The sequence below is a fragment of the Cavia porcellus genome, unplaced genomic scaffold (assembly GCF_034190915.1).
Source record: "Cavia porcellus strain 051 isolate PalLab524CR breed Dunkin Hartley unplaced genomic scaffold, mCavPor4.1 scaffold_23, whole genome shotgun sequence".
Classification (NCBI taxonomy): Eukaryota; Metazoa; Chordata; class Mammalia; order Rodentia; family Caviidae; genus Cavia; species Cavia porcellus.
In genome coordinates, this window is record NW_026947506.1 from 53,803,090 (window position 1) to 53,816,097 (window position 13,008).

The following is a 13,008-nucleotide window of genomic DNA, read 5'->3' on the forward strand; positions in this document are numbered from 1 at the left end:
AGGGTCCAGCTGGGACCTGTCACGAGCACGCATTGTCCCTGTCAGTGACTTGTGACAGAGAGGCAGGGTCCAGCCCCTCAGCCTCTGCCCTAAGGGAATGACAGAGGCCACCTCTGCCAGCTGCACCCTATGAGCCCGAATGCTGAGCTCAGGGACCAGCCCTGGGGGCCTGGCAGAGAGAACAGATAGCCTGGATGGGGACACCGTGCTACACAGGGCACCTAGGGGACAGCAGCAGCCCTGTTTTCCCTGGGGGTGGCATGGGGTGAGGAGAGGCCAGAGTGTCTAGGAGTCCCAGAGTGGCTGGGACACGGGTGGGGCCGGGGCACCGTCTCAGTGGGAGGGGTGGGTAGGAGTGGGAAGCAGTGTGGTGGGCAGAACGAGGTGGGTCACAGTTTTAGGGGCAGAGGAGACAAGGGGGGATGGGCCCAGAGGTGATCCAGCCTCAAAGTGGCTAGGGGCACTTGGGGAGGCAGAAGGAGAAGTCGAGGTGGGGCGGGGTGTTGGTGAGTGCTTCCCACTGGATTTGAAGATGGAAGAGACCCCAGCCCTGTCCATGCACTGAAGAGAAGGGGGAACTGAGGGCCCTGGGGATGGAGGGTCCTGACTCAGGGCAAGAGTGGACCCCAAGCTCATCCCAACTCCACTGGGAAGGGGGTACGCTCTGCAGACCACACCAACACCACGACTGGTCTGCAGACCAGAAACCAACACCACGACTCGGCCCAAAAGCACCAACTCTCCATGCAGGGATTCCAGACACAAATATGACGCGTTGCGCAGCCCACGGGCAGGTTTATTCCAAACACATTTCCACCCCGCGCAGTGCTTCACGGGACGCCGGCGTGGCTTCTCTCCAGCCCACACTGATCACACATAGACATTGTTACTCTAACTTTCCCCGCCAACTTCCACCAGACAAGGGTCTGTGGGAACCACAGAGCAAATCTCTCTTAAATATAGGTTCATCACCAGTAAATATCAAAAATAAAATCACTGCCTTGCACTGGCTTGTTCATTTTCTGGGCGGCATCGATACATGCTCTTGAAAAACAAGAGAGCTTTGAATGGGCAGAAATACAAGTATTTACACAGGAAGTGAGAATAAGAAGTGTTTTGTGAGGTATAAATTACTATAGCACAAGTTACTGTGTAGAAAAAAATAAACTTACAGTGAATAAATATAAACCAGCTTTATAATCAAGTCATGTGTGAAGTATAAAAACTAGTTCCTGTCTATGTACATATGCACATATAAAAATGCGTGTGCTCTAGAGTATAAATATAGTGTGGACTTAAATATTTCACATAAAAGGACAGAGAGTGCATCTATTTTCGGTTTTGTAAGTTAAAATACAGCTGGCAGTTGGGGTCCCCTCTGGTCTCTGGAGACCCTGGGATCCTCTTCCCACTCCAGGGGTAGACGCACCAGCACAGCCCCGCCTCGCCGTCCAGGGAGGTCTCGCACTGCAGAGAGAGGACCAAGGTCAAAGGAAGAGCCACTTGAGAAGCTGCCCATGGGATGGGGGGACCAGCAAACCCAGTACACTCTTGGTCCTCATCCTGAAGCAGGGACAGTGGCTGAGTGGCACATGCCCCGTGCAGTGGTATGGCATGTGACAGCTACCTGCCCCACAGCCCTAGTGCCCGGGGAGCCTAACCCCAAGGCAGCATGCCCTGGCTGTGTTTTTGTTGTGTACCAGGAATCGAACTCAGGACCTCGCACTTACCAGACAGGCACTGCGCCGCTGAGCTAAATCCCCCGCCCTCTGAATGTGAACCATTGTTCCCATCTGTTGTAAATCGGTGCCTGGACTTCAGATCCCTCCAAGAAAATCCTCAAAATCTATGCTTTCTGGGTCTCAAGGGCTCCTCGAAATTAAGTCCTGGGTTAGTTCAATCTCATTTCTTCTTTGGAAAGTCACAAAAATGCTTCTGCATGGTGTCATAGTAAGAGCCATTTGAAGAGCTCCCACCTCTCCTGAATTGGATTAGAGGGGTGCTTGAGCCCCGAGTTCTAAGACCTGTAAGCATCACCTATCTTCGGTACTCACTCAGCCCCTGGGGATACAGGTGAGCATACACTTCCAGCTCTTACCCTAGGATTCTAGGCTGCCCATCAGGCCACCTGGGACTGGCTTCTCCTGGGCCCCATACAGGGGGATCTTATTCACGAGACCAGATGGGTGTGTATTTAGGACTGGACGTTCTTTGCCATGAAACTTGGGGCCTTGCAGAATGTGGGTGGCCATGACTGCCCCCAGGAGCACCCACATGCAAGACCACCTACCTGTTTGCTGTGATAGAATCCATTCTTGTTGCAGTTAGGCAGATAAAATTTGTAGATTTCCTCCCCGGCCTGCTGTTGCCCATTGGCTAGTCTCTCCAGCACTCTGTAGAGCTCTCGCTGGCACGGCTGCCCAAACAAATGCTTGGTATTAGGACAGAGAGCAGAGAACGTGAATCCCCAGCCTGAGAAAGAAGGCTTTGCATGGGCAGGAGCACCTAGCCATGGCAACTAGGACCGAGTCTCAAGTGTCAAACGTCATTTGCTCCCTGCATGTGACAGGGGCTGGTCACTGTCTTGAGGCACCAGGGTAATGGATGAGAACCGCGTTCTCTCCCTCTGCACACTTCCTAAGCACCTAGGCAAAGGTGTCCCTAGGCAAGCGCCCAGTCAACAAAAGCCACAAAATACCTCCCGTCTCCTTCAGGCACCTGCTGCGGAAATGTGACACCTGCCATCTGATGCAAGCAGGCACCACTCCCTGAACGGGACTGCAGCAGCACTGATGTCTGGACTCTGAACAACTCTCTCCTCTGCAGCCTAAGCTAATTCCACACCATGCAACTCAAGCTAGGAGCCGGGTAACCCCCACTTCATCCGGGTAACCCAAGTGAGGATCACATCTGTCCTACGTTTGTCCTCAGTTCCAGATGAGCTTCTTAAGCTCCTAAAGAACGCTTCTCTCACTTCTCTGGGGCGTGCATGTTTGTGCCAGGGATTCTCTTCCTCGCTTTCCAGTCACCATCAAATTAATTCACCCCGCTCCAACGCTGGTTCTCTGTCGCCCTCTAGTGGTAGAATGAAAACCAGCTACTAACGCAGGCAGAGATCGGAGAGCCCCGGAGGATGACAGGAGATCTATACTCAAAGTGGCTAGAGCTGTCAATTTTAGGGTTCACGTTGTACCCTAATTATTTGCAAAAATATACAGTGGTGAGTGCTGAGATCCTCGTGCTCAGCTTCAAGTTGGTGTAGCGACTTTGTCCTATGCCCTGCTTTTAGGAGTGAGCTCAGGTAACCGGTGTGAAGGTCTCCCCGCCCAGGCTCACCTTCCACTTTTTGATGTCTGTGACACCGTGGGCCCGCATGCTGTCATAGGTGCTGATGGCGTTCCAGAGGATGGGCAGGTCCTCCCGTGAGGGGGCCATCAGGTGGAAACTCTCCAGCAGCTGCTCCTCTGTCATCTCCCCACTCTCGGGGTGCTCCTGCTGGGGGGCCAGGGGGACCTTGGCCTCTGGAAAGGAAGCACCCCAGCCCCATGAGCTTGCAGCATTTCCTACCCCAAGACATTCCCTCATCTCAGCACCAGGCAGGGAGTCTTGATGTGGGGGGGGGGGGTTCCCGGAAGATCCCTGACCCAACAGCTATTCTCAGTCTACTCTGGAGAAATGGGAAGATTTCGGGTGTCACCAGGGAGGCCTGTGGGTTTGCTTCTGTGGTAAAAGCAAGAAAGCCATGTGTGCATCTGCCCATTCGTGGGGAACCTCAGAGCCTCGACATTCTCATCCGTTAAAGGGGCTTTGATAACACTCCGGGATCAGGGAGTGGGATCATCAGAAGCAGGATCTACAGTACCCCTCTCCTGAGACAGATGCCTAGCCTCTTCTCTTTTGGGGGATCTGCCAGTCCATGTAGCCAGTGACTTCTCTGCAAGACCCAAAAGTCAGGGAGGTAACAGCCACCTTGCCGGCAGACTCCAGGGGTGAGCAGCAGAGCCCCACACCCACCCAGGGAAATCCTTCCCTTTGTGGACTCTTGAGAGGGCCTTTTGCATTTACTGGGCAGAGGATCAGCAGGAAAAGCTGGTCCCCTGGGAAGGGTCATGCGCTCTCCCTGGGAAGGGTCATGCGTTCTCGGGTCGATCCCTATCAGCATATGGAAGCACGAGACCCCTGCAAGCCTCATACAGGATGTGCCACCAGCCCTGATGGGGCGATAGGCACTGGGGAGGAGGAAGAGGCCTTTCCTCAGCTTCCTACTACAAACAAATCGCAGCTCAAATTCAGGAAGTGACCTGATTGTCCCGTTCTCAGGGGACAACATACACATCAAACATTGTTTGTCTATGGCAATGAATGGAAGTGAAGTTTTTAGCCTAAATTTTCACATTATGTTCTACAAACAGCTGGGAGGCACCCAGTATTCACAGGATGTATATCACAAAGGACATTCCAAACACCTCCCTTGGGGCCAGCAGGAGGGAGTTCCCATCCTAAACCTTCCCGGAGGAACTTTCCAGCCTCTGCAGGGGAGAGGAGAGGCCTTGAGGTGGGGTCCACTGCTGGCAGCCCCACTTGGCATCGATGGCTGTCTAGAGATGGGGGGCGCTAGGCTCTCTCCCCCCACCTCCCTCAGGGTAAGTGTCCACCTTCACTTTCTCTTGTCTCCCGGGTTACCTCCCTCCAGGACCAAGCCATGCTCGGCCTCCTGTGGGTGACTTAAGCACCTTTCTGTCCCACATCTCCAGTTGCAAGCAATGGACCCAGGGTATGGGAACTGTCTTACCTTCCCCCTTGGTGCTGGACACAGTCCCTGAGGTGGACACAGCGGGCTCCTTCACACAGATGCCCTGGCCGCGGGTGAGGGCCTGCAGTGGCCGGGGCTCCCCGGGCTGTGCACGGCAGCTGAGTCCCTGGGCACAACGTGCAGTGGCCACGCCACAGGAGGCGCCGAGTGGCAGGGCACACACAGGGCAGCAGCCACAGCCTGCGGGACGGGAGACCTCCTGGCATGAGGCAGGCACTGGTGGGCAGAGTGCCAGGCGCTCAGCGGAGCAGGGCGCACAGTGCCATGGTTGGGGTGCACCAGCCACCACAGCAACCTGGATAACTAGCAGGAGCAGGAGCGGCCCAGGGCCGTGGGCTGAGACTTCAGGCATTGCAGAGCAGTAGATGGCTCTCACTGGATGTGGTCAGTGCTGGGCGCAGGTGTCGAAGGTGCAGAGGTGGATGCTCACAGATAGGCAGCTGAGCTCAGGGTCTGATGCTGGCTGGTCGCTAGCGGAGGCTGCAGGCGATGCCTGTGGGGTGAGGCTGGCCCCTTATAAAGCCCCAGCCCCTGGGACCCCGAGGTTAATGATTGTCAGCATGCTCTAAGCCCAGTGTTCAAAATAAGTTTGTTTTGCTCGTGGGCCCTACGCAAACCGTGGGTGGAAGGAGGGTACGTGGTTCAGGTTTTGGACTATGTTTGTCCTCCTGTTGTGGGTCCTGCCAGAGCTAAAGTCCAGTTCTGAGCACAGGCACGCAGCCGGGTGGGGGGGGGTGCTTGTTTTTGTCCTGGGGCCTGGCTGAGCCCTGCTCCCCATCTGAGCTCAGAGTGACCTAGAGACTGCTGTCACTTAGGGAAACCAAGGCCCAGGGTGGACAAAGTCTGGACAGGTTGGCCCCAGGACTCGAAGCTATGGCGGGTGTAGGAGGAGTGGGTTTCCCTAGGGAAAAGCCCAGAAACTTCACTCTCTGCCAGAAGAAGCCCCCAGCCTCAAGGAAGCCCATATTGCCCCAGGACTCTGGGCACCACTGGCACAGCCCTGGGAGGGGAAGGAGTCTCAGAGAGTCCAACCCCCAGCTGCCTGGACATCTTGGCTTGGGCCAAATGTTTACCAGTGACTGAATACAAAGGCTTTCTCTTTAAGTATAACATCTGTCTCTCTGGTATTCCCTTGAGTCAGAAGAAATAATGTTAGAGGCCTTTAAAGAAATGCCAAGCCAGGCATGGTGGCACACACCTGTAATCCCAGCACTTGGGAGGCTAAGGCAGGAAGATCGCCTTGAGTTCGAGACCAACCTGGGCTTTGTAAACAAGTTCAAGGTCAGCCTGAATTGTAAAGTGAGACTTTGTCTCAAAAAAAAAAAAAAATCAGAAATGTCCCATCTCCAGGGGGCCAGGATCCCAGAGGGACACTGGGATGGGAGGGGAGACATCTCCAGGCCAGTGTCTCCAAGCTCTGCATCTCCCCCTCTCCCACCTTCTTCCACATCCAGGGACTGGCTCAAGCAGCACCCCCAAGCCCACCCAAGCAGTATTTCCGGTGGAAGGAGGGCTTGGAGACCACCTGTCCGGCCACTCACTTTACACAAGAGGACACCGAGACCAGAAAAGGGAAATGGTCACGGGCTGTCCTGGCACATGGCAGAAAGTCGCCCACACACACACACACACACACACACACACACACACACACACACCGTCACCCTGACAGAGACTGAGGTGGTGTCACCAGTGGCAGTGGCTGGGGGAAGGTGCCCAGGCAGACAGTGCCCCAGGGTGCCTGTCTTGATTCACCCTGAGGGATGCAGGGAGTTGTCTCGACCCTGCTTCCTGGGGTGCCCTGAGGTGCACAGTTCCTGGGCATTGCTAAGGGAAGCTGTGGGATGGGGCGGAGGCACAAGTGAGGATTCTGCACCAGGCCTCAGATCCGCACCCCACAGATGATGAGATGGACTCGGGAGGGGGCTTGTGAAAGGTTTTTCATGCCACGGTAGAGGAGCAAAGGCAGAATAAAAACTAAAAGGCCTTTACTGCAGACACAGGAGAGCTGCTTTACAGTGTAAAATCCCCTACCTCCAGAGAAGCGGCTGGCTTTTATAGGGTTGGGGGATCTGAAGAGGCGGACAGAATGACGTTTTGACAGCTGACTGGGGGAACATTGGCGCATGCGCGAAACGCAGGACGGCTCCATTTCAGCCTGAAGAAGGTCATGGAAGTTGTCATTGGAGAGAAGCGCTTTCGCTGTGAGGCCAAGCACCATGATGGGCAGACTCCGTGCTGGGATCAGCTTGCACTTGTGGGAAAAGACTGACCGGTAACCTCTGCTCCGAAGCTCGCCCTGCAGTGCCCCAAACGTCAGGGCCGGGATTGGCTAAGTAACCCCGGGCATCCTTTCCCTGCTCCGCGTTCATCTGTTAGAGGAAAATCTCCAAGCTAAGGAGTTGTTCAAATGAAGGAAACATCTCCAAGCTGAGTAAACACGGAAAGACACAGAATATGGTAAAGTAATAAAAGGACCGTGAACCGGGCGTGGTGGCGCACGCCTGTCATTCCAGCACTCGGGAGGCTGAGGCAGGAGAATCATTGTTAGCTCCAGACCAGCCTGGCCTACAGAGTGAGTCCACGGCCAGCCTGAACTGCATAGCGAGACCCTGTCCCAAAAAGACAATAAATAAATGGAATGTGATTCCTGGAGATGGGTTTTTCTCTCTCTAGTACTGGTGATTGAACTCAGAGCCTTTGTACTGAGCCACATCCCCAGTCCCTTTTTAATTTTTTTTTTTTAGGCCAAGTCTTGCTGAGTCACTAGGTTGCCCAGTCTGAGCTTGAATTTGCAGGCCTCCTGCCTCAGCCTCCCAAGGGTTACAGGTGTGCACCACCATACTGGGATCCCTGTAACCTTTCTTAGCCTCTTGGATTCATAGCGGATACTTAACTTCTGGTATAGGAGCTATCTAAATAATCACCAAACTGAAATTAACATACTGCTTCTTCTGTTAGCCCTGTTTCCTACCATCAAAGGAGGGACTTGATTTTGCTGTGGGCTTTTGTTCAATCTGAACAGTCACAATAGGTAAGTAAAAGCAGTTGTTGAAAGTTTGTGGTTGTGTTTGTTGTCTCTGGTGGTTGATTGATTGTATCAGCTTGAGTAAGAAACTCAACTAAATTGGCTCAGCAATTCCACACTTTAGGGTGTGGAAGAGCCTCCTTGCAGCAGCTTATCACCTGAATGGTGTAAATGGCAGTGAGGAAGGACGGATGTGTTTCTGTTTCTTCAGAGGAGCTCTGGTATTCCCTTTCACTGTTGCCTTGAACGCCATCTCCTGACTTCCAGTGCAGACTGGGCAACTTCCGGCTCGGATCCTTCAGCCTTCCGGCGTAGATTCTTCAGCCTTCCGTTGGTCAGACCCATCGGCCACCTGATACAGACTTGCATGGGACACTGCAGCATGCTCCAGACCTTGGACTGGACCCTAGGGTGTCAGTGTGCAGACACCCTCTGCACGCTTCCTCATCCGACTGGGTGGCTGACCATCATAAGCCAGTCCTGCAGTTTCTTACACACTGTGTATCTTGTGTTACAAATGTTTCTCTAGTAAACCCTGACTGATATGTGGTGATTTTTTAGGCAACATTCAGTATCTGGTTATGGAATTGACCACCGATTTTAAATTTTCTTTAACATTGTTTTAAATAACATTTTAAAAATTTACATTTTTAAAGTTTTTATTTGAAATGAATAGTTTCAATACCTGTCCCTAAATATAATTTCACTTCCAGAGGGAGTGTTTCTGCGCTGAATTTTGTTTTCTCTTTGGCTTCCTCAATTTGCAATCACTGCCTGCGCTTGAAATGTTTTCTTAATGAAACACGTGAAAGAGAGAATCCACAAATATTCGGGGCCCTTGTACTTGGTGCCAGACAGTTTGCCTGGTCCTGGCCAGTTTGCCCTGTTGTGTACTTGCCCAGTGGCCATCCTGACCTCTTCCCTGAGACCTGCCTTGCCCTGCATGTGGCAGAGCTTCCCGCCAGAATCAGTTCCCAAACATTTCCATCACTTGGCCCATAGCAACGACAGAACAAATACCTCCAAACCTGGAGACCAAACTCTTCGTTCACTCGCAAACCAGTGCCAACACAAATGGTGCCAGGCTTGCATGGGGTGACAGCCCTCCCCTGGCAGGTCAGAGGCACAGCTGTGACTCAGCAGCCTGCCTCACGTCACCCAGAGGTGGGCCCAGAATTCAAGTTCACTTTGCCACTTGAGTGTCACACTTTTCCCATTCATTAAAAATCCCCAACTGCACATCCACGCCCATGACGTTGGTCTTGCCATTCTTATACCCGAATTCCATCACCGGTCAGTCCATGGTCTCTCCCATCAATCCAGAAACTTCCCCAAGGCAGACTATGACAGGACAGTCCTCTTCCCTCCAGCTTCTCCGAGCAGTAATGAGCCCTCCTCACAGCGGGGAGTAAGACGTGGGGGTTCAGCTCATGGGATGCCCAGGATCCTCCCCAATAGAGCCATAAGCCGCTGTACTTGAGGTCCCAACGGTGGGGTCTTAGCCAGAAACTCTCCACGGGTGGCAGCCGGGATAGGAAGAGCGTTCCCACATCTGGGCCCTTCTCAGGAAAGGTCTGCACAATGGTGCTGGAGGCAGCGGGCTTCTCCACCCAGCAAATGACAGGGTGGCCTACTATGGGAAGAGAGTGGGAGTGGGCAGGGCTGCATCGGAACCAGAGAGGCTTAGGTGAGGACTGTGTGTAAGGCAAGGCCACCTGTGTGACCCACGTCCTTCTGAGTAGCCCGTGAGGAGTCGCTGGTATATCTGAGGGTCCTGTGACTCTCAGAGGGTGGGCGCCATTCCAAGCTCAGTTGTAGCTTCATGGCCGTTGTCTTTCTACTCTAGTTCTACCCTGGGGATTGGCCTAAATGTCCCCTCCTGCAGATGCCAGGTGGACATCGGAGGCCCCGTGCATTCCTGAAAGGTGCTGAGAAGCTAAAATGAACCCACATTCCTGCCTGTGACCATCAGGCTTGGGGGTGCCATAGCCCTTCAGTCCAGTGAATGCATAGAATACGGTTATCACCCCACAGTCACTGTGGAGTCTGAGAGTACCCAGGGTTGGGCAGGAGAGTGAGAAGCCAGTACTTTGTCATATGACATATGTACTTCGTGCCAAGCCGAAGTTACCAGTGGGTCTCCTTGCCACCAGCCAGAGGGAGACCTGTGTGCCCACCAGCATCAGGGCAGGGCTGAAGGTTTCCACCCGTTCAGGGCCAAGGCGACCTAACCTGGAAGGTGGTATTGACAGATGACTGCAGGGGCCAGAGAGGAGGACATACAGAAAGTGGCCAGTGATGCAGAATTCATGATTTGTCAACTGAACAAAAAGAGCCTCATGTCAGGAACTGACAGGCAGCCAGCCTCCTGCACCCCACTGTGACTCCTGCGCTGCAGAGGTAAGGAAGTCACCATTGTCAGAACAGTATCGAGGGGCACATGGTGACAGAGTCCCACTGCATGCTGCAGGGGGCACCAGTGACCCATCCATGCCCGCTAGTGCCCAGTGTCCTTGCCCAGGTGGGATGGTGTGTTCTTAATTTTCCTTGAAATTATGAAGTATCTGTGGTGCGTTATAAGAATCACCTTTCATCAGGCCTGGAGGGGCAGTCACACTGCCATGGAGCAAGACTGCCGGGGTCTTCGCCTGACACCCCCAGGTACCATGGCACCCCACAACCCCCAAGGGCCTCAGTTTCCTGGCAGTATGCTCAGCATAAATAAGAGTTGAATAAATGTGAGCCGTGGTCATCCGGGGCCTTGCCGGGGGCTCCTGCTGCTGCCCCGGCAGAGGTCATTGTCCCTGGGATGATGAAAGCTCAGGAGGCTTTCCGTCACCCACCTTCCCAGTTCCACCTCCATGCCGGGCGCTGGGCGCTCGGAAAGTTGGGCAATCCACGCTCTGCAAAGCAAAGCAAGGGTCAAGGGCGACGTGAGACTTTCACAGCGGGAAATGCCGCAACCCAGGGAAACTTCAGAGGGAAATTGTTTTCAAGCTGGGGAAAAACACGGAAACCTGGCCTGCTTGGGTCTCATGATTAACACGGGAGTCATGCAAATCTGTGCAAAGGTCCAGCATGCTGTCCTTATCTACTGGGTGGATAAAGGACACCGACAGAAAGGTTGGAAAAAATAGCTCACGCCTGTGCTGCCTGCAAACTGAAGTCACACACTCTGTCACATCCACAAGGCCAGCTCCTTAACACGGGATGAACCCAGGGCCTGTGTCCAGGGCCCTGCAGCAAGACAAGGCTGTCAGGCTCAGTGATGGTGAAGCCCCCTCCTGGTCCCCTAGGCATTAGGATGAGGGGACAGCTATTGAACTCCAGGCACCAGGACAGTGCACATTCCTTCGCCCCGTCATGCAGAAAGGCTACTTGGTCAGGGACCTGGGAACTTGGTGGGTACAGAGGTGGCCACCCTTCTAGAGCAGCCTGGAGCCCCTGGGGCCCTGCACATGGTGTGGGGCAGTGTAGATGGCAGGGAACCTAACAGGGGACACCAGGCTAGTGCGTCACTGCTGGGATGCCTTGCCAATTCCTGGTCACTTCATTTGCGCACAAGCAAGACAGCCTCCTACCGTGCCTGAACCATTGTGCACATGGGCCAGAAGGGCAGAGGTGGAAGGGGCCCAAGAACCAGCCTGGCGTGCAGAGAGACATGCTGGGTGTGGGGACATGGGTGGGGCCACACTGGGTCCTCAGCAGTGACATAGGACAACATCGCTAATGCCTTGTTTCCCCATGGACAGAAGGAATAGTATCCATCGCATTAAGTGGCTTTGATATTAATCCTGTAGCAGGATGGTCATCAGAGTCACTGAGTCCTTCCCCAGACTTAGCCCTGTGCTTAGCCAGGACTCGAGACAAACACCTGTGATGAGCTTTGCCTTCTCCTGGACTGGCCTGGGACAGCTTGGGTAGACAGAGGCTGATGCCAGCAGCAACCCAAAGCCTGTTCCCAGGAGGACTGTGTACTCAGGCCTTCCATGCTCTTTCTAGAAAAACAGGCAAGAGGATTCAAAGAAATTAAAATTTACCCATCATCTTGCTCCTGGGTGTCACTGGGATTATTGATGCCTCTTTTATTTTTAATTTTTGGTGTGGTGGTGGAGGTGGTGATGCTGGGGACTGAATCCAGAACCTTTGCACGCAGCTGCATTGCCGCCCCTTTTTACAAATATTTTTAAAATTTTGAGACAGGGTTTCAAGTTGACCAAGCTGTACTCAAACATTCAGTCTGGGAGGACTCCCAGAGAGCTGGGTTGGTAGGCGTGTGCCACTACATCATGATAACCACTTCTGTTTGTACACGTGTGTGCACGTGCATATAATTTTGAAAATAACACACTGAGTGCTGTATTCTATGGGCTTTTCTCATTTAACATATTGCAAATGTCTTATGTGTAGTACATGTAACAGCCTACATGGACACACATATGTGCACACATACACCCCTGCACACGCTTGTACACACGTCATTCCTGCACAGTAACCCTCTCCCTTGATCAAATTTATTCCATCACTGTTTTGTTTTCCCTGGTTGTTTGCATTGCATCTATTTGGGCACCTAAAGATAATGCTCTGTGGACAGCAGGAGATAAGGGACAGCTCTGTCTGGTCGGCTCTGTCTAGTCGGCTCCTGGCATGGAACTGCTGGTCAAAGGTCACTCATACTTCTAAACTGAATGCACATGAATGCCAACTGCCTCCCAAGAGCCCCTCTGTGGTGGTCCCTCGCTTCCTGAGGTATGAAGGAGCCAGAGAAAATAATTTGGAAACAAAAAAATTATTTATTAAAGCACAGGCCTGGCGACGCAGCCTCCAGTAGCCAATATGGAAGACTGCCCACCTGACAACTAAAGGCAGGGTTTTTATCCTGTAAAACTGCAAACAGCTGCTGGTCTTCACAATGCAGGGGAGTGGGTTTGCAGCGCACTATAGAACAGGAACACAGCGGTTACATTTCTTGAGAAGAACAAGGTTCAGGTGGGCTAACAAGCAAGTTTAGATTAGGCAAACATCTGCCCTCCAGCAGGGTGGGACCGTTGCCCCTTCTGGCCAACACATATCCAACCCTTACACCTCTGGCAGGGCACCCTGCTGCCCTGGCTGTGTCACTAGGCCAGGAAGGACTGGTCCCCCAGAGCCCCCTGGCCTCTGACTG

General features: G+C 53.2%; 1 protein-coding gene and 1 long non-coding RNA gene across 2 annotated transcripts; one reads left to right on the plus strand and one right to left on the minus strand.

Annotated features, from left to right (window-relative positions):
• Positions 1–768: 768 nt before the first annotated feature.
• On the minus strand, positions 769–5,505 carry Igfbp1 (insulin like growth factor binding protein 1). The gene is made up of 4 exons (XM_013148215.2): positions 4,793–5,505; positions 3,337–3,521; positions 2,291–2,416; positions 769–1,467 (listed from the first exon to the last, which is right to left on the minus strand). The coding sequence occupies exons 1-4, from the start codon at positions 5,163–5,165 to the stop codon at positions 1,330–1,332; spliced, it is 822 nt and encodes a 273-aa protein (XP_013003669.1). The 5' UTR covers positions 5,166–5,505; the 3' UTR covers positions 769–1,329.
• On the plus strand, positions 4,462–9,061 carry LOC106026750 (uncharacterized). Its single transcript, XR_001200335.3, has 4 exons — positions 4,462–4,643; positions 6,971–7,273; positions 7,775–7,847; positions 8,053–9,061. It is a non-coding gene; the product is annotated as an uncharacterized LOC106026750 (long non-coding RNA).
• The last annotated feature ends 3,947 nt before the right edge of the window (positions 9,062–13,008 follow it).